The sequence below is a fragment of the Battus philenor genome, unplaced genomic scaffold, assembly GCF_028537555.1.
Source record: "Battus philenor isolate CCGP_79_NKW_IND1 unplaced genomic scaffold, ilBatPhil1.0.hap1 SCAF_27, whole genome shotgun sequence".
NCBI lineage: Eukaryota > Metazoa > Arthropoda > Insecta > Lepidoptera > Papilionidae > Battus > Battus philenor.
This window is the reverse complement of record NW_027181690.1, coordinates 2,736,709-2,758,738: the sequence shown is the minus strand read 5'-3', so window position 1 is coordinate 2,758,738 and position 22,030 is coordinate 2,736,709. Positions and strand designations below refer to the sequence as shown.

Below are 22,030 nucleotides of genomic sequence, written 5' to 3'. Positions count from 1 at the left end.
ATTTTGATATTAAAAGTAATCAATCAAATGTATTCCTTATTACGATATTTGTTTTGCTCTTAGCATTATAATAAAAAGTTCAATATTTGAAACTTTCTTATAAAGAATATATTTTATTAATATCCTTTATATCAGTTTTTTTTTTAAATATCAAAAACCTTAAATAAATCCGAAAACTTTTTGATACTCTAGCTCTTCATTATTATGGCCACTATTTTAGCTATGACACGTCCACAGCTGGACATAGACTTTCTACAGGACTGGATGAAGCGGTTCCCACGATGTCAAAGATAAGAACGGCTGGCGCAGCATAATGAAGATAACTCCGTAAGAGAAGGATCAATATTTAGCCACTTCCGCACATGCAGTGGTAATCGTGCAAAAAGTGCACCGCCCGCCAGCCCGCTGATAAATGCGCATGCGGCAAACAGTGCGAATTACACAACTGCCACCATTACTCGTAAATCACTCAACACGTGTTTCACCCCTCCATGGGGCATCTTTAGGAGTTATGTTACACCGATGTGATTGGCACTACCACCACTGCATGTGCGGAAGTGGCTAAATATTGTTCTTTTTCTTACTTTGGATGGACTTCCGCAAAATAACGCCTGATTCTATTAAATATTGAAGATAACTCCGTATCAAGGAGATCAAGACAGTCGACATTGATAAGAATAATACGTCCAGAAGAAGAGGTGACATAACAGGCTTCGTAGTGTCATTTATTAATGTTAACAAACATTAAGATATCTAATAGATTCAGGCATTGCCTTGCGGAAGTCCATCCTAACTAAAGGGACTAATAAATAATGTAATTGCATTTATCAGCTGGCTGGCGGGCGGTGCACTTCATTGCACGACTATTGCTGCATAGCGGAAGTCGCTATGTATAAGTCACTTTCTTAGTAAACATTAAGGTATCAAAAACAATCCTAACAACTAAAAGTTTTGTTTAAACCATTTCGTTTCGCAATTATTCCTCACTCCTTCTTTTTGTTGACCCTATAACAAGCTGTCCTAATATATTTCGTAGTATTTTTGAGCGGTCCTAGTGCAATCATTATCATAATTTCAGCTAAATGACTTCAGCCAGATATAAACCTCTCTTTAAGATTATAAATAAGACCTATTAGAAACGGCCTCCGTCAAGTGTATTAAAAGTAATAAATAAATATTATCACCGTATTTATTGCTTTATAGTTTTTATAATAAATAATGATTACTTACGCAGATTAGTTTTCTTTTTCGAACAATAACATATTTATTGGAATCAGGCGTTACCTTGCGGAAGTCCATCTTAAGTAAGAAACGGACCAATATTTAGCCACTTCCGCACATGCAGTAGTAGTCGTGCAACAAAGTGCACCGCTCGCCAGCTCGCTGATAAATGCGTATGCGGCAAACAATGCGAATCACACAACTGCCACCGCCAAATCACTCAACACGTGTTTCACCCCTTCACGGGGTATCTTCAGGAGTTATGTTACACCGATTAGTGCCAAACACAGAGTCCTGACTCTGACGTGATTCTGTGAGCGGGCTGGCGGGCGGTGCACTTTGTTGCACGACTACTACTGCATGTGCGGAAGTGGCTAAATATTGGTCCTTTTCTTATCTAATAACATATTTGACAATTCGTTTTAATTTATTCAAATAAAGATTAAGTTTTATTAGCAAAGCTTACAACTCCTGCTAAGATCGTCACAATGTCCGTATGTCTTTTCCGCGACCTTGACTATCTCCAGTTAGTGGGGGGCCTATCCACGCCGCGTCTACTGGTTCCTTAAAGTTAGTTCAATTTCTTTTCAGCCGATGCACGGCCACTGGAAGGCACAGGCCTGTCCATCCTCGATGACCAGTCTTGTCCTGCTTGCATTCAACGACTCCCCGCAACCTAAACTATGTCCGTGGTCATAATATTATTATTTAACAAGATTAAATGTTAAAGAAAGTTATTTTATTATTTTAATCTGTATCTGGTTTAACATAAACCTCTTTCAGTGTCCACACTAATCAGGATTGTAACGAAATCTTCATATATTGTAGGCAAAACACTTAAACTTAAATCAAGCCTCCAGTAACTAAGAAACCTCTCCTTAACCCCTAAGTTTCTCCGCACAGAACTCGCCCCAATCATTCAAGGTGACGTACCCAATTATTTCTCCAATTACAGTCGCAGTGCAATAAAATCGTTCTAAAAGCTCGTGGAGTTTATTCAGCAGGAATCTTCAATTAACTTTGACCTCCTTAATTGAGTCGCTTATCGAGACCTCTGATCTTTCTATGATCAGTCGCCCGCCGATAAGCACGGGTCCAATTGAGTTCCATCGTAAGGATCTTGAGAAGGCTGTAGATTTTCGTTTCTAATTTAATTGTATGAATTCCTTTCTTGAGAAGTCTTTCGTAAAGGAGTTATTACGGCGCCTATATTTTTCAGTTCTATGCATTATAAATTAAAAGATACCTCCTTTCTTATTTTGAGTTTTTAGCGAATTTTCTACTTAATTCTCTGAATAACAACTTAGGTCTTTGTTAAACTAAAAAACAAAAAGTAAAATTTCTTTGTAGTCACATTCGATTAAAGGTCGCCTGTCTTCAGTGTGTGTGGACGTCCTATGTAGCTTCCACTCTAGAACCTTATGACCTCTAACCATGAATGCAAGCCTCTTATTTACGGCCCGGCACATTGTCTAAAACCTCAAGGCATTTAATGGTCTGTAGCGCTTGGGCTGCGACTTGAAATAATATAATGTACCAATTAATGTATAATTGAGTAAAAGTTCCAATAGTATTATATATATATATATATATATATATATATATATATATATATATGTAATACCCCGCTTTACTCGAGGGATACGTTCCAAAAAAAATCGCGTTAACTGCAATTCGCGTATAACGAGGTTTATGATTAAACATAGTCAAAAATTATTACAAAAAAATACAAATCATTTAAATCAATCACTTTAATTCTAGGAACACTTTATGCAATACATACTCTTATTTTTTACGGAAAAAGACATCTATTGTCTTTTGGGTAACGTTTTGTTTACGTTCTTGTAAAATACGTTCATAACACCCAACACTGTTTTTAATTGTTTGACAGATGGTCAAGACACGGTCATCATTATTTTCTTTACTCTGCAATATGTCCAAACCTGAATAAATTTTTGAAAGTGCATTTTGTATTCCCCCTGAAGATAAAACTTTCTCTTCTAATTGGTCTTCCTCATCGTAGATAGAATTATTCAGTAACTCGATCAGATCTTCATTGCTGAGAGGATCATCGTGCGTTGCTACAAGTTCTACGAGATCTTCTACCGCGACATCTTCAAGTTCAGACCCCTCAATAACCCCGTAGAATAAAGTCGAAGGACTGGGAATTCCCGATTCTTCAAAGAGAGGAAGCGCGGATCCCGCGATCATAGAGAAGTTGATGACTACATTATATTTATACGTAATCTTTCGCGTAATTCGAGGCATTTAAGCGCGAAATTTGCAATTCGCGTTATAGTGAAACCGTGTATAATTTATATATATGTTTTTTTTTTTTGGTTGCATGTGTATGTAGAAAATATATAAATAATGAGAAAACGCTGTCGTGACTCGCAGCTGGAAGAATAGAAAGAATATTATAAAAAAAACACTAGAGATACATATTAGAATTAATAAAAAAATTCTTTTATTTATAGTCTTATTAGACACCTATCGGAGATTTTTATATTCAACAGCTAATGCCCTATGGTAAAAAGGTTTATAAAACAACTCTTTGAAAACTTCTACAACAAGTTAACTGCAATGCATAGGTCCCCCCGAAAGATATATATGGGGATGGAAATACCGTAATCGACACGCTTGGTACGCAGAGAACTCTGTTTTCCATCATCAGGGAATTTGTTTGTAAGCAGTGGCATTCCCATGTAATAAATGCATAAAGTGTGAATTACATAAGTTTGTACCCGGAAATCGAACCCGGAAATTACAAGCCAAGCTGCTATTGCTCGATTATAAGTAATGAAATATTATGTTATAGTTACTATATATACCTTTCTCTAGGGTAAATAACTAAACATTATTTCATTCGCGTAGGAAAGTAATTTTTTTTTAATTTATTTTGCTTTATTTAATTAACTTTATTTAGCTACAAAATCAAGTTAAAATCAAGTTGTAATCTTTTGTGTAGATACAAGTACTATCACACTACCACACAAGCTTCAACGAATTTATTTCAACCTTAACTTCAAAGAAAAGAGTAAGCGGTAGAACACCTTTGTACTTCAACTTGAAATTTGTTTGTCTCCACAACTTTACTGTTAAATTATATATCAGGCGCCCGGATGCAAGAGATAGCTCAAGTTAGCCTGAACATACTTGTCACTTGAACAATGATGTCATATTAGACCGGTCCACATAACGCAGATCATCCAACCACAAAGTGGACAGACATGCTTGCTAATGTCGTTGAAAGTCGCCTGATACAGACCACTACGAAACAGAAATCTTGAGAAGCTCTAAAAAATCAAAAGTAGTAACTGCCGTATGTATCAGTGAATAATACTACGCTGCCGTCAGTGCCGATTGCCGACCACTTGTTTTCTCGTATGTTTCCACCTTCTTTATAACTTACCTCGTACCAACGCACTGAACACATTTTTGTTTTTCTTCTTTTCTTCTGATCGCAACTTTTTAACACTGGCATCAAAATAGAGTCCACTGAGCGATGCAACTAAAGCTGGTTATATCTTGAAAAGTTATCCATCATTCAAGGAACATCGATTTTAAATACACAAGGAAGTCGAGAATCGTGATTACAGTGGTACTGTCACAAACCGGAGAAATCCTAATTAGGATCCTGAGTAATTATTTACGAGTAAAACTTCAAATAGATAATTCTGAATAATGCAATAAATTCAGATTAAACTGTTGAAAAGTGAACTCTCGCGACACATGCCATAAAGTCAAAAATTGAGTAGACGTTTTCACACGGCTTGACCGGGACACTTCGATGTCCGAGGTCGCGACACCCTCGCGCCCTTCCGAAGCGAGAACACTGAGCCACGCGGTCGAACCACGTTCCCGGCGCCGGAAATGACGCGGGACTCGAAGAAAGAGTGATGTCAACTCATTAGCGGAGCGCCGCTGCACCGGAAATAGGCTCGCCGGGAAACCGGGGGAGTAGATAGCGGCAGGGAACTTGAACTACAGCGTCCCGGGTTCGAAACCAATGTTGTGTATTCAATATTTTTTTTTATAGAAGCCCACTGCAACGCTAAAGCCTGACCTCAAAACTGAACCTAGCTATTTCATCTCATCATAACCTTACTTATTTCATCGGTTCTCTTAGTGGAGAGCGTATATGCACATCGCGTCTTGTAATCACCGCTCGAGAACATTACAGCCCAACGGCCATCGTCGGCAAGTGATGTACTCCGCTAAATACCACTTCATACCAGTTATTCTTCGAGCTATTTCGGAGACCTTAATTCATGGTTGCACAGACTTATTAGGAATAAGAGCCACTCGAGCAAATCATGAACTAATGGCGGGCCGGCCGCCAGAAGCATTTTTTTTTTTGGTTTTATTCTAGAATAGAATTCAATATTTTTCGAATGTACGAGAGTATTATTTTTGCTGTCGGCGGGCCACCAGTATTCGACCGGCGGGCCGCGGTCTGTGCATCCGTGCCTTAATTCCTCTGCATATCTACTCACTTCTGATTTCTAATCAAGTAAGTCATCATCGGCAACACACAGTGGCATTTCGGTATTTTGATCGAGAAGATGTTTTGCTGTTTCCCGAACAATATGTTCTAAATAAGCGCATACGGAACCAAATATTTGGTATGAAGGATCACTTTAAAACCAGCTACCATTGTACATCGTAGACAAATATAATTAGCATTGGTGCAATCAATATTTCATTGCAACAAAACTTACGAAGTACGGTAACATTTAAAGTAGAACTGAAATCGACACATGATTTCTGTCCACATAGTCAACTTAAGTAAGTTTCGTCTGAAACTTTTGTCGCTGTGAGCAGTGGTAGACGAGCGGTAGAAGATTATGACTTGCGATCGGAGGTGGTAGGTGCGATTGGTGGTTGTAGGTTCGATTTCTGGGGTATTTTGTTAATTCACAATTTTTGCATTAATTATATGATATTGCCACTGCTCATAAACTAGTTTCTAGAGGATGGTCAGCAGCGTCCTCTGCGTACTATAATACCACTCTGTGATCGCCAACCCGCCTGCCAAGTGTGGCGATTATGTTATATCCTCCAAAGATATCTTTTGGGGATTCCCATGCCTTGCAGTGAGGCGCTTATAGGCTGAAACGACAATCTGAGACTAGTATTTAATTTATGGCAATTCTTTATTCACTTATATATTGCTAGAATAGTGATGTACAGAATCAGAAATGGTTGAAATGTAGTTTCATTTACATTAATAATAAAAGAAATAGTGTCATTTAAATTGTAAGAAGTATTGTCCCACAAGGTAGACCAGCGACGTAGTTAAAGATCGCGGGAAGTCAAGTCAGTGCAAGACTAGTAGATCGTCGGATCATCGGTCTTTGGAGGTACCTTTGGAGGTAACCTATACCTTTTTAGTGGGCATCTATCGAATGATATGATAATAAATAAAGAAATCATGAAGAATTTTATAAAACGTTCAAAATTACCAAAAAAAATGTATAATTCATTAATTAATATGGTTTTTAAGAAGTCCAGAGATTTTCAATCCTGTATAGATAAATAGTGTAAAGTAAACCGTATGATTTTACCTTAAGGTATATTTTTACTAAATGCTTTGCATTGCACGTTTATTAACGTAGTCTACTATTCCACTTCGGGCGTTACTCGAAGTGTATGTAAATGAAGCGATGGTTCACTCTTCATTTAAATTGTCGGAACAAAAAAGATCATTTTTATTATTAAAAATGTTCTTTTTTAACATCTGCATTTGCATAGTAAGATTCGTGTTATCTTCTGTATATCAACTTGTGAGTAATGTGTCGAAGATTTTGCACAGGCGATGTTATATAGGCATGGTTATGTTTATTGAAAGATTATCTAGCATCATCGGTAATAATTATTAATTATAAATAATATAGTATACCCATGGCTGCTTGCATCTAGAGTTATCCAACAAACTTATCATCACCATTTTTGGCGAGCGTGTGGACTGTATAAACGGATTAAATAAATTCAAATGATGATGGTAATTTAAATATAATTTCACTTAGTACGAAAAGGACCAATATTTAGCCACTTCCGCACGTGCAGTGGTAGTCGTGCAACAAAGTGCACCGCCCGCCAGCCCGCTGATAAATGCGTATGCGGCAAACAATGCGAGTTACACAACTGCCACCGTTAAATCACTTAACACGTGTTTCACCCCTCCACGGGGCATCTTCAGGAGTTGTTACACCGATTACTGCCAAACATAGAGTGCTAAGTGCGAAACTACGGAACAGTAAATTGACAAGTAAAAATAGAATACCCAAAACAAAAGCACATGTAAGATGCTTAGCGACCCAAACTGTCAAATATAAAAAAAGTATAAAAAAAACATAAAAATACAAAAAGGTTTTAAGGGGCCTATCGGTCTCTAATACTATCTGTCTACCTTGTGTGTAAAAGTCCTATGGTGTGCTTCCCCGTAGTCTCAAATGTAGATCACTGAACTGTATTGGTTTCTTTTGTTCGTATACGGATGCATAGCCCTTTCTGTGGCTTGAAGATATGTAAAATTGACGCTTTCAAATTGATGTTACCTATGTTGTGGGCTATGGCTATATTCGAAAGTTGATGGGCGCTGTTAGCCGTTTTGGCTTTCACAGCTTCACCGGACTCAGGGCTCGCGGATCCAAAATCCGCGAGCTTATAAACTGAAAAAAAAATCTACATCAGATGATTCACCTGACGTATTGTATTAGCTAATTGTTACCTAATCGGTTTTCGGAGAAAGGTGTGATCCCTTCCTCCGAAGAAGGTATTTTTAACATTGTTATAAAGCAGTTGAGTTTGATGACAAGTGGGTTACGGAGGGAGCATGGAATGCGGCCTCGTCAGTCAGCCTCGATCAGCTGTCTATCAACAAACACACTTTCCGCTTAACGCCTTCGTGGTTTCATTCGATGAATCTATACCCCTACTACACTATCTCACTCGATAATAAACATTCTTGTAAAAATTTTAGATACAAGTATTTAAAATAATGTATCTAGTAGTAAATAAGAATTTTAATTACAAATTATTTTATATTTATTGATCAACGCTAAACGTGTATAGACATCTATGTATCGATACAAATTATTCAAATTTTCGTCAAATATATTTGAGTTATTCTCAATAATTATAAATCCGTAACATGATATACATAACGAATTTATAATATCTTTATTATAGAGCGTAATAATATCTATCAGTAGCTCTGGCAACTCGAGGTCCAAGGAGGTCATTCTATTTATGGCCACAAATCTTTTACATGTTCCAAATTCAAACTATTTTTTTTAAATATTTTGAATCTGACATTGATTTTCACATTAACAATAGAATGAATAAAGCAATTACTACATACTTCGGTCAAACAAAAACTTAAATGTTATAATAGAAAATAACGCACACTGCAAGACTTTAATCACCATGCTTGACAGGTAGGTTGACAATTGCAGTGTGATATTATGGCATGCAGAAGATCTTGCTTCCCATCCTCTGAACACCTGTGAGCTGCGGCTATTGAATGTAATTAGTACGAGAAAGAAATATTAACAGAAACTCACTGCTAAGTCGAAGTTCGCGTTAATATAACTTCTAAAACCCGTAGTAAGGGCAAACAAATCAAGCCACCAGTGAACAATAAGGCGTGAAACCTACCACCGATGCTATTTGCTACGTGTTTCTATTTATATTTTCAACTCCATCCCTCCGCAAGACCTCCCACTCCCGACGCCTCGCTTCACGCACCGTATTATCGATTTCTAATCATCCACGGATATGTTACATTAATTTTCATGAAAAATAATTTTCCTCGTGACTCGACAATACGTGCGCTCTGGATACAACCAATGCTTCGACTAATTACTTACTCTCAGGGATAAAATGTTCATTTGTGATATCAGATTTAGGTTCTGAGATATATATATATTTGACATTTTGTGTGTGAAATTGAGCCACTATTTAGTAAACGATCCAACAAAGCCTTTCCACTAATTGCTTTAGCTTTCAATCTGAAATATATTTAATCATATTTCTGTTTGAAACGAATACATTTATTTATACAGGATGATTGTTTATAGGTGTAAAAACTTTAAAAGTGTAAATGTCTAAATAAATATATAAAATTTTGTCAACTTTCGTTACATTATTTATTATTTATGAAACCATTGATTTTTGGATATTGTGTACCATACATTAATTGATAGCAAATTAGCTATAGTAAATATATATGTATGTGTGTATACATATATATATGTGTATATATATGTGTGTATATATATGTGTGTATATATATATATACATATACTTATATTATATACATAGTAGCTGATCCCGCAAACGTTGCTTTGCAAAAAAAATTAAAGTTTTTAAATAACAAATGTAAGATAAGGGTTGATCGTAGAAGGGTGAAAATTTAGGTATGTATGTATTTTGGTATGCTGTATCATAATAAAATAAAAACCAAAAAAATTGTCTAAAAAATCAAAAATAAAATTTAGGGGTGGACCACCCTTATCACTTAGGGGTATGGAAAATAGATAGCAGCCGATTCTCAGATATACTGAATACGCATGTAAAATTTGGTAAAAATCGGTCAAGCCGTTTCGGAGGAGTTCAAGTTCGAACACCGTGACACGAGAATTTTATATATTAAAAATTAACGCTTTTATATCTACGATTCAAGACGGAATTCAGGTCAGTAATAATGAAAAAAAAACTTTTGAAATTAGAGTCATTATTTAAAAATGTTTATATTCTAAAATTGCCATCACATTTCTTTTAAAAAAGTTGTTGCGTTCATGTCTTTAAGAAACTGAAAAGGTACATAGCGTTCTTAAGCAGCTCTCTTGCAGACAACCGCACAATGGTTGACCCCTGACATATAACATGGCATTGCCTGAACACCATCAAAATGAAACGGCATAGTTAATGTGTTTTGCACACTGCGACCTCAATACCGACGTCACGGTGTACCTCAAAATTATTAACGGAACAGAACTAGTTGCTTGCGGCATTCCTCAATCATAACTAATGAAGTTACGCAGTTCGGGTTCATTATTAACTGCGTAAATTAATTAATAGGAACCCAACGCGGGACGGTTTAAGACGCCATGTTGTTTCTCTTCGTCGTTTAAAATTTCTGTTGTATAGAGCGAAACATTGTAGGAATTTTGTTAATTACACCGTCGTTATTTTCGTGTGGTACATACAGAATCAGGTGCCATTAATTAATAATTTACTTTACTTTTTTTACAACATTGAATTAAATTTGTTTATAAACAAAGGACTATTTTAGATCTCACTGTCGGAGAAGGACCTGTCTCGTAAATTATCAATGGAACTGGTTCGAGACAACTTGCCTCTTAGGGTCTTGTCTTGTTCGCCTCGAGAGCTGTTGTCCTACTGCACTTGTTGGGAAAAAAGTTAAAGCAACTGTCTGTACTGCACGCTATGTTGCCAACATATACTTCAGCTTGGCAATCTACTGAGCTATGTTAGTAGCTTTCACACTTCTTTGAATCTGCACAGTCATTATTTGATTTCATATATATATATATATATAATGAGAAAACGAGTCCACTCATTTAATATGGTTCTGAAGCCTTGTACTGGGACAGACCATGAACCGGCAAGTGCAGTGAAGGAAGACCACGATGATAATGGAATATGATGGATACAGACTGCTTTCAACTGATCCAAAGTTGTACAAAAGTATGAGGTAGTATTGATATAGCTCAGTGGACAAAGTTTACGACAAAAATAATGATCAGTTTTCATGTTTAATTTGTATTTAGTTTCAAGATCGGGAGTTACAGCAACATCGAACGTTCCCTTCGTAGTTTTTCATTTAAATAAAAAACAGATTTATAAATATATTTGATGGAGCCATGCTCGAAATCAGGCATGCTTGTACAAGCGTAGCAATTAGTAAAGCCATTATACTTGTATCCGTACTTAAATAGTCATTTTGCTTAATATTAAACATGATACATGAAATGTTCACAAGTAAATTATATCAGTATCATGTTAAAAGTTAATTTATCGTTTTTGTAATAAGGTTTTTACTTCCATAATTAAATCTCAGTAGCAATTTCATCATAATTATCATCACTTGACGACAAAAGCCTCCCCCGAAAATTGCCACGATGACATGTCTTGCACTACCTGTGTCTTAACTAACTTAACTTACTTAACTGTCATCTATTCAACTTGGTTCAAATGTTATATTTATCTTAAAAATTATAAAAGCAAGTTAAAGAAAAATAGCTCAATATAACATATTATTGTATTAAAGATATATATATCTATATATTATATATATATATATATCTATATATAAATATATATATAGGAGACAAACATCCTTTGAATTTTCGCGGCTCTTATAGTCTCTATAAACCATTTTAATAATTCACTGTATCTATAACAGATATTTAATTAAGTATTTTTAATCACACAGCTTTGAAGAAAATTAGGCACCGAAGGAAAAACTTTTAAATTAAGTGCTGTTTTGGAATCTAAATTCGTAAGCCAGATGTTACCTCTTACGTGCGATCACTTTTCCCTTTAATTTTTCTTATTCGATCTGGATCTTTCTTTCTACAATGTATATAGTAAATTATTAATGTTGTGTAACTTATAAAGAAACACATAACAGAACCATTATCAGCACTACGATATTCAATGTACTGTAAACCTATATGTACTACTGGTATACCTAAATAAATATATATACGTGGCAGGAATTAAAACACGAGAGAAATAATAAAATTTCATATAAAAAAGTGTAAATTTGGCTTTAATAATAGTAAGTATTAAGCTTCCAGCCATACTCTTTTTTTGAAAATTAAATCGATTAATATAACTAATACAAATAATTAGTTTTAAAATTTGTCCAGGTGGACCTGAAAATTCATGAAAAACCCAACGGGATGAAGCTCATGTTACCGTGACAAATGAAAGAGTTTAAAAATCATAGGCATTAGTTCTCCAAAAAAATTATGTTTCTTCGACCGTCAAGAACTAAAATATTGGCTTGAATTCGTCTATGAATGTAGATAGATAACACAATTATAAATATTTTAATTTTCACATTATGTTCAAGTTTTGGGGACATGGTTTTAATATGTAAGAAAAGGCAACTTTAGCCACTTCCGCACATGCAGTGGTAGTCGTGCAACAAAGTGCACCACCTGCCAACCCGCTGATAAATGCGCATGCGGCAAACAATGCGAATTACACAACTACCACCGTCAAATCACTCAACACGTGTTTTACCCCCCCACGGGTCAACTTCACTAGTTATATTACACCGATTAGTGCTAAACACAGAGATGGTTTTAATATACCGAACAGGCTAAATCATGTAATATTTAAAAACCTTGAAACTTTATTTAAATAACCATTACATCGATGTATTGAGTTTAGAAATAGCTAATTAAAGTGTATCCGAAATAATAAATATCCTTTCATTGTTACTTTCCTTCGACTACTTGACAATTCTGTTTAATACGGACGCTAGTTGTAGCTCCGTCTGGAATTCTGTTTGAATTTTGATTACAATGATTGTACGCAATCAAGGAGCAGTGTAACCTTGTATATACTTAATTCATTTCAATTATAAGGATATCTATATGCTAAAGCAAGGATTTAATTAACAAACACATTCATCATCTTCACTTCAGCTGACATGTCGTCTGCTGGACATAGACAGCTTAATACAACCTTAACAATATAGTCTGTCTACCTTACGAATGGACCTCTTACTCTAGTAAGAAAAGGACCAATATTTAGCCACTTCCGCACATGCATTAGTGCCAAACACAGAGGCACTATACTAAACGGTATAACATAACTTCTGAAGGTCCTCGTGGAGAGGTGAATCTCGTGTTGAGTGAATTAACGGTGGCAGTTATGTAATTCGCATTGTTTGCCGCATACGCATTTATCAGCGGGCTGACGGGCGGTGCACGTTGTTGCACGACTACCACTGCATGTGCGGAATTGGCTAAATATTGGTCATTTTCTTACTTAGGATGGACTTCTGCAAGGTAACGCCTGATTCCATTAAATATCTTACTCTGGTATCTACTCCAGAACCAGAGAAACCCAGTAGACATCTATCATACACTCTATGGCCTGTATAGTGCCACTTGAACCCGCGGGACCATTTCGGTTACTTACATTTGTGTACGGATCTTCTCTTTCGATCTCTTCATTAGCATAAATTTAAAAAAAAAACTTCTTTTTTTAATCATCCTTTATAACGTAATTACTCTGTAATATATTACATTAGTTTATTTTTCAATCACTCATTCCATAGGTCAATAACTTCTCACAGTACAAAGTTTCCAGACAGATAGTAAAAAATAAATAATTTCAATGTAGCGTAACCTATATATTGAAAACGATTTAATGTACTATATTATCATAATTTTATTTACATATTTTTAAACCATTGATTTTTAGATATCAAAAATAAAACCAATCACCTGTATAGTCATTTTCTACTCAATTAATTCTATAAATGTTTCTGTAATTTATTCGGTAGTAAACATACTGTGAAATAGCTAGAAAATTATTCGGAATTAATCATACAAATGCTTCATAGCATTGTTTACATATTTATTTTATTTGTTAACAAACATTTTACCTCTGATCCCGATCGCGGCTTTGATTGCGGCTTACACGCTATAATATTTCCGAACGGAATTACCTAAAGTCCGTAATCCGTAGCATAAAAAATTTGCTTGTACAAAATCAACTTAAATATAAAGCATTTAGATCTAATTTCCAACGGCGTAGTAAAACGACACGTTCGGTAAACGTTAGAGCATTATTCAATTTGCTCCGTGTCGGAATGTCGGGAGTTTGTTTTGTGTTTTCCGATACCGAGCGCGTGGAGCGTAAAAACGTAACGTATCGAAGTATTACGAGGTGCAAAATGTATTAAACATTTTACGGTTACCGCGGTTATCACGAAAGAAACCGCCCTCAACCTAGTTTGCGTACGAGGGCGGATAACTTGATCTACTACGAAGCGGTTTACCAATATTAAAAAAAGTTTTTTTTTTTAATTCCGACAATAAGCTTTCAAAATTTAGTAACATAATTTCAAACTAAGAAACATCTTATTTAATATACGTCAGTGTTCTAAGACGAAAGTCTACTCATTGGCGAGCATATATTCGTATTGAATTAGAAAAATGTAGATTCGTAAATGAACAAATATAACCAAGAATTACAAAATTGTATTGTTAATATGTATAAATTTTAGCTATATTTACGCATAAATGAAAATTGTGTAATAAAAATTGTAAATAATTATAAAACGCTGTCGTACCTTGCAGCTGGGAGAGGAAAGATCTGTATCAAATAGCGGCAACCTTCTCCCAACAGCGTTTAGTAATTGCGAAAAATATATTGTAAAAAAAACACTAGCGATAAAAATTAGAATAAAAAAAACAGACAGGCAACCTTATTAAGTCGAAAGATGGTGGATATTAAAGCCTGTACTTGTCTGCACAATGTAACTTATGCCTGTAATGACGAAGATGATTTAGGTAAACTCAGTGGCAACGAATGTATTGAATATACGGCTATATAAAGCATATCTTTAGAACAATCATTTTCATTACAGATAATAATTTAGGATAAAAACATAGTCAGCTATCTCACGAAAGACGACAAAATTGTAAGCTGTCGACATTTGGCCATCGTTTCAGCTCATATACTTCAACTACAAGTCAAAAGCCTCCCTCAAAGATCATCTATGGGGGGATATACTATAATCGCCACGCTTAGCAGACATGTTAGCGATCACAATAATATGAAAATGTATGAGCGTGTACTTTCTTATCTTCCTGTATTTTTATTATTAATATAACAAAATTGACTAGAATCAAACAGTAAAAGTTATTAGTACATATGTAGTATATTTTAGGTATCGTTACAAAACTTGACGGTAGATCTCTGGTTTGCGATGCCATTATTAAGGAAAGCATTAGTATTTCATTAGTAATATATAAGTTTTAACCTCGGCTTTGATTGTCATTCGTCAATAATAATCATTTAGCATTGATCATTTATTCCTATGTCCTCCAAGATGGGACAGAAGGCGTCTACGGTACGTTGCCATCCTGAGTGGTGGTTTAGCATTACCTTATTGTTAATGTATAGCTGAATTACTAAGAAAAAAAATTACAAACAGTAATATAAGACAAAGCAATATTATGGTGCGCAGATCACGCTGCTTGTCAGCAATGACAAACTATATTTAATGCATAAAGTGTCAATTATGTAACATTGTATCCCGGGAATCGAACCTGGGGCCCAAGATCGCAAATCTAAGTCCATTACCGTTAAGCTATCACTACTCAATTGTAAGCAGTAACAGATAATATTCTCGACAGAGTTCAAGTTAACTTTTAGAATGATTTGTAATTATCTGTTGTAAAAAAAATGTACCAAGCCACCTAAAAGTAATAAGATGATGACAGGAAGGCGATGAAAGCAATGAAGGAATGAAAGAACAAAATGAAAGATATTGTAATAGAAATAAGGTAAGAATAAAAGAAATTGAGAAGTATGACAGTGAGTGAAGAATAAAGATTAAAAATTCTGAAAAACTTATTTGTAAACAAAGACCCTGATCCCAACTAATTAGGGGTACGAGAGGCCTCCAATAGCGGGGGCCATTAAAAAAAATATCTGTTGAATATATATATATATATATATATATATTGATAAATTGTCAAATTTTATTGTTACTGTAAATAGAGTATACATAGTAAGATTGTTTTAATGCTATTCGTAAGATTAATGCCGAAAGTTTATTGAGGGGCAACTAGGAGTCAGTAATTACTGGCTATATTTGATAGGTGCTGAACGCTGTTAGCCGTTTCGGCTTTTACAACTTCACTGGATTTAGGGCTCGCGGATCCAGAATTCGAAGGCTCATAAAGGAGTCAGTAGAAGTAGAAGTCAAGTCATCGTAGCAATCGTTTCGGGAGACCTAAGCCGTTCATTGAGTCTATCGAAGTGATTCCTAAAGTGGTTTATATCGACTCCTAGGGATCTATGTATATAGGGGCCTGCAAGGGGTCTACGTCAGCGAAAGAAAATTTGGGGGTCCATGGAATAAAAATGGGGATCCGCGATAGTGGATCTCAACTGATAGTACCTATTTACTTACATCATACTATCTTATAATATCAAAACATTTACATTATTTATAAAAGTACCTATGAGGTAAAAAAATTATTATATATGTTTATAAAATTGTGTAAGTTGTAGTATATAGGTATTCGCTTTGTGGTCGCAATACATTTTGAACTTGTAAAAACACTTGTAAAGCATTAGGTTCATCCTTCTCACTAAAAATATTGACTTATTGCTTATGTTATTTTATTTATAGTTTATTTTATGTTTATTTGATGATACGTATATTTTAAATAACAGGTACAAAATATTATTTTGAGTAGTTTTAATTTAAATTCAATTAATAAATGTATAAATTTACATGTGTTTTTACTTTAAGTTTTTAACACTAAACTTCACTACAGTTAGAAATTTACAGGTAATCAATATCAGGTAAATAGGGGTCTACCCAACACGGAAAAACATGGCAAAGGGTCTGCGACACAAAAAAGTTTGAGTAACTCTGGTCTATCGGGTGACATAATGATTATGAACGGCATCCAAGTGAAGGAGATATTTTGCTAAATGAATTTTCGAGAGGTGCTACGACCGCGCCCATAGGAAAAGTTACTGAAACGATGAAATAATTAATGTCTCTGGAAGCGCTGTAACTAATGGCACCTAGAGCTTTATTTCACTCCAAAGCAATTAGCGCGGCGACGGAGCGAGCTTTTAAATCGTGCGGCGAGCCTTAACGGCCGAAGTTGAGGCTCTGACGGGAATGGTAATAAATGAACAATTGAACTGATAGATCCTGTACTGACAATACAGGGAGTTGTAATCCCAACCTTTCATTTTAAATGTACACTTTTTAAACGGTTTTATTTAGTTCGACCCGTACGGAATTTATTTGGATCAAAATTAGAAATTGAAATTTAAGCACCTTCCCGTTGTCAGATTGATCTGAAATTTGGTACACGCATTTAATTTAGATGACAATACAATATAATAAAATCAATCTAATATATAAAATCCTTCCCAAAAACTTGAACTCCTCTGAAACGGCTCGACCGATTTTTACCAAATTTTATATGCGTATTCAGTAGGTATGAGAATCGGCTACTATCTATTTTCCATACTCCTAAGTGATAAGGGTGGTCCACCCCTAATTTTTTTGTTTAAACTAATTTTTTGGTTTTTATTTTATTATGATACAGCATACCAAAATACATACAACCCTAAATTTTCACCCCTCTACGATTAACCCTTATTTTTTATTTGTTAATTAAAAACTTTAATTTTTTTTGCAAAACAACGTTTGCGGGATCAGCTAGTAACATTATAAATCTAAGATGGCCGCCGATACAAAATGGCGGATTACGTATTTTTTCTTAACCCCCTCAATATATGGGTAGGGTATCAAATGAAAGTGCTACACTAGTAAAACACGATGATTATGTCAAAATTTAAAATTCAAGATGGACGCCGTTCCAATATGGCGGACTAGTTATATATTTTTCCACAACCATCACAATATGGGTATCAAAAAACCGTTTAACTTAAAAGTTTTTTAAATTTATTTATTATTAAATATTTTAACGTATATACATGAAGTATTTTACCTCTATCTCCCTTACGTTAAGCAATGATAAGATCTAAGATTGTACATACATTCCTAGAAGATACCTATTCACTCTTGTCTTGTAGATTCCTAAGTTATAATTGTCTAGAAATAATGACACCGGTAAGTTGTTTCACTTCTTGGATGTTCGCACTATAAAAGTGTTAGCAAAACACTCAGTGCGGGTGGAAAGGATTTTCACTAGTGTACGGATGTCGTGAATCCGAACATCTTGTTGTCCAATGGAAGAAAAGAGATGGTGGAATTATTTAGTGTCATTCCGTAGCACACTCTTCAAAACGCAGTTTATAGAATACCGATAAACTAGAAAATTATTCTGTTTTGCAAAGTTTTCTAACACTACTAAAGTATGAACCTATCAATTAATTCAGAAGACTTACTAAGAAAATTATTACGGCAGCAAAGTTTAGTCTTTCATCTTGGACCACATTGGCAAACTTGACTGAATAAGCCATGGAAAATTTTACCCACAGATGAGGAAAAAACAGAACAGAAATGAGTTGATCCGTAACCCAAAAGATTAACAAATTGAAATGGAAGTAGACAGACCATATGTGGTATAGAACAGATATCCGCTGAAAACGTAAGAGGCTAGAGACAGTAGGAGCGTAGGACTCACAAAGTAGACAGATAACTTTGCGAAGGTCGCCAGAGGACGTTGGGTGGAGCCAGCTTCCAACAGGCTTTATTGGAAATTCTAGCATAGTTTGTTTGCATTTGCTTAAATAATCTATCTACGTATATATGTGTCTGTATTTATTATATATATTAATAGAACTCCGATCGTTGCTAAGCATCCACTAAAATAAATTTAAAAGAAAGAAAAGATATTGTTTCAGTTCAAATCAGCATGAACTATCATGGTAATATAAGAATTGATTGGAATGATAGTGGCGCCATCTGTCGAAAATTGTCCATACCAACTTGGAAACTTGGGCTCACGCACAAAAACTTTTCTAAAGATCATCATATCATATATATGTTTATGTTAATTTAAGTTTTTTTTTTTAAATTGATTAAAAGACTTCATTTTAAATTTTTATTATTATAACTAATGAGTAACATTAATAAAAATACAAATCATGCCGTCCCGATTCGATTTGCTTCTCTAGGCACTTTAAACTTACTTATTCATTTTCTTTATAATCAACAAGACACTTCTAAACTCAAAACAAGTTAACAACGGCTCTACCAATTCGGCTATTGTTTTATGTTAAAAAGAAATACAAATTATGACTCGAAAGTACATGTCAAATATATATATTTCAAACTAGGTATTCCGTGTAACAATGTAATTACAAAAGTTATTGACCTTTCGCAGTCCAAAAATGGTAATGATAAATAAATAATAAGTATTTCAAAGCCATAGCATAATACAGGATGATTAGTAATAAGTGTTGAAGGTTGAAATGGGTGAAATGACAGCATTGGTCAACAAAAAGCTTCACAGATTTTACACCTATTTACAATTATCCTGTATAAAGAGATAACTTGAAAATATGTTATATTTTTTCCGTTGGAATACTATAGGATTACTTAAGGCTCTATAAACTCTATAAGAACGATAGTAAACAATAATAAAATTTAATATGTAGTAATACGCTTTTTGAAGACAGTTGTTCTAGCAATATTATCATACACTATTTATTATTTCTGAAACCATTGTTTTTTGAATATGATGTATCATACATCAATTGATAGCTAATGAACATATGAATATACATTCACCTTTTAAAAGATTTCACTACAAAAAATCAATAACCATGTAGGTACTTTAATAGTTTCAATATACTACTGCAAAAAGGTGCTCTGTGCAGACATTTTCCAAGTGATGCCTGCAATATTAACTTAAGCACAGAGAATTGGCAATGAAGAGTGGCAATAGATCCAAAGGTTCGTGAACTTAACTATGTCGTTGGTCCATCTAGTGGGGGGCCTTCCCACGCCGCGTCTACGTTATTAGATCGTACAATAAATTACCCCGGTTTGTATCTTGCTAAGAAAGTTGACACTGAATAAAATACAAAATAATAATTCAGGATTCAAGATTCAGAATCATACAATTCGCGAAAAATCACTGGACGCGAGTAACCCAAGAGCTGTCATCGTGGTGATCTATGGACTGAAACGACGACTTGATCTATGTGATCACTACTTTAAAACTTTTACTCCTATAACACTTCACCGTGTATGCCTACTTAACACGTTCACTGCGGGCCCAATTTTGAAGAACTTTCAGCTGGTGCGGCTGAGGTCGAATCAGCCTCAAGCTGAACTTCCTAGTAGTGCGGTTGAGGCCTTTTCTGCCTCATGTTCATCAATATTTTTTTACAATATTGAGTCAATGCTTCGCAGACATAAAGAAAGCTATATTTGTCTTTGTCATACCTCATACGGTTGAGTGTAAACAGCCGCCGCACTAGAGAGAAAACACGAGTTTTACGCGCCGCACCAGTGCAAAGTCTACCATGAGGCTGAATCGACCTCAAGCCGCAGTGAACGTGTTAAATGTTATAAGTAGTGTTGGAATATTTTTCATTTGTGTTAGGTTCTATTAAAGTTAACTTTTGTGATGAACTTAGAAGTATAGTAGCTGGGGTCAGTGGGACTTACCTTGGCGGGGGCGGAGCCCGAGTGGTGGCGCGCGGCGGCGGAGTGCGCGCGGCGCGTGGCGCGGTAGTGCAGGCGTCGCAGCGCGCCGCCCAGCCGCTCGGGGGAGCCCTCGCCTCGTGCCACCGTCATGCTGCCGTCGGCTCCTGCAACAACCATTATTTTAAGATGTAGTAATCCGATTTTCCTATATTATTATTACGTTATTAATTTGTGAGACCTTTAATTTTTGGACGTGACGTGTGGACCAAAGGCAGTCATGATCGTAGGTAGCGTGAAGTAACATTGTCATCATCATCTTTGGGGGAAGCCTATCCCCTACAATGGGTGTGATGCTGGCCAATAGACATCATGATGGTGATAATAACATTTTAGTTTGGTAATGTTATTTACAAAGCTATTAATATTTTTTGTATTCCATTTGTATGAGAGTCATATTTACTTACATTGCTATCTACATAGGATTATTTACTCTGACCAAATATACATCTTAAGAATACCAGACTTATTAGATACAAACTAAAATCAGATTTATTTATTTAAAATTACTATTTAAAATATGATTTATTTAGTATATTTGTAGATTTATTTATTTAAAATACGATACATAAGGTATTCAATTGTCAACTGTACTAGTCAATATCTGCGTTAATTTGAACTCGCCTTTAATGCTATTCTTCAATTTATAGCTACTAACTAAAGTGAGCTGGTTTAAAAGTTTCCACAAATTCAAACCAGTTCTTTTGTGGTGACTTTTATAATATCCTAAATATAACAGAGTGATTCATTGCTAAGCTTTTATTTATAATCACTTAAAAAGCCTTCGCACTACTTAAGATTTTTACAAGTATTTGAAAAATTAAATAATGAATTTATTAAAAGATAATTTAGCGACATTACATAGGATTGTACCCATGTGATACCGCACACAGTCGCCCATGAAAATTTTTTTTATAGCACCGTTTTTGAAGTCTCTCGTTCAATCTCTATCATGGGTGAACATGGTCTTTATTTGTATTATAATTATTTTCTAATCTTATCTTTCGCCCTTACAATATCTTTCATTCTTTGCCATACTTTTTACTTGAAATATGTTTATGAGCAATGGCAATCCTATATAATAAATGCACATAAGATTGTATGTTGGAAATCAAACTCGCGACCATAAATCGCAAGTATCAGTTCTCTACTGTTGCGATTATAGGAGAGCTCAATTTGATTTTGAAGTTTTGTCAAAATTGTGCCTAAATTACCAGCTTTGCTTGACGTATTTAAGTGTTTATTATAAATAATCCGAGTTGAAAATAATACAGATAAATGCTTCTCCAGTACGAATTTTAAACGATTGTGACAGAACGCTTTTGATTTGTTATATCGTACGTCACATAGTAGACTGTTTTATAAATACATAAG

At 35.0% G+C, this 22,030-nt stretch overlaps 1 protein-coding gene across 1 annotated transcript in view; it reads right to left on the bottom strand.

The window, feature by feature from the left end:
• LOC137925457 (uncharacterized) overlaps positions 1-20,749 on the bottom strand; it is a 170,483-nt gene extending 149,734 nt beyond the window's left edge. The window contains exon 1 of the mRNA XM_068768900.1: positions 20,621-20,749. Coding sequence (XP_068625001.1) covers positions 20,621-20,749 — 129 coding nt within the window. The remainder of the gene's footprint in view (positions 1-20,620) is intronic.
• Positions 20,750-22,030: the final 1,281 nt, after the last annotated feature.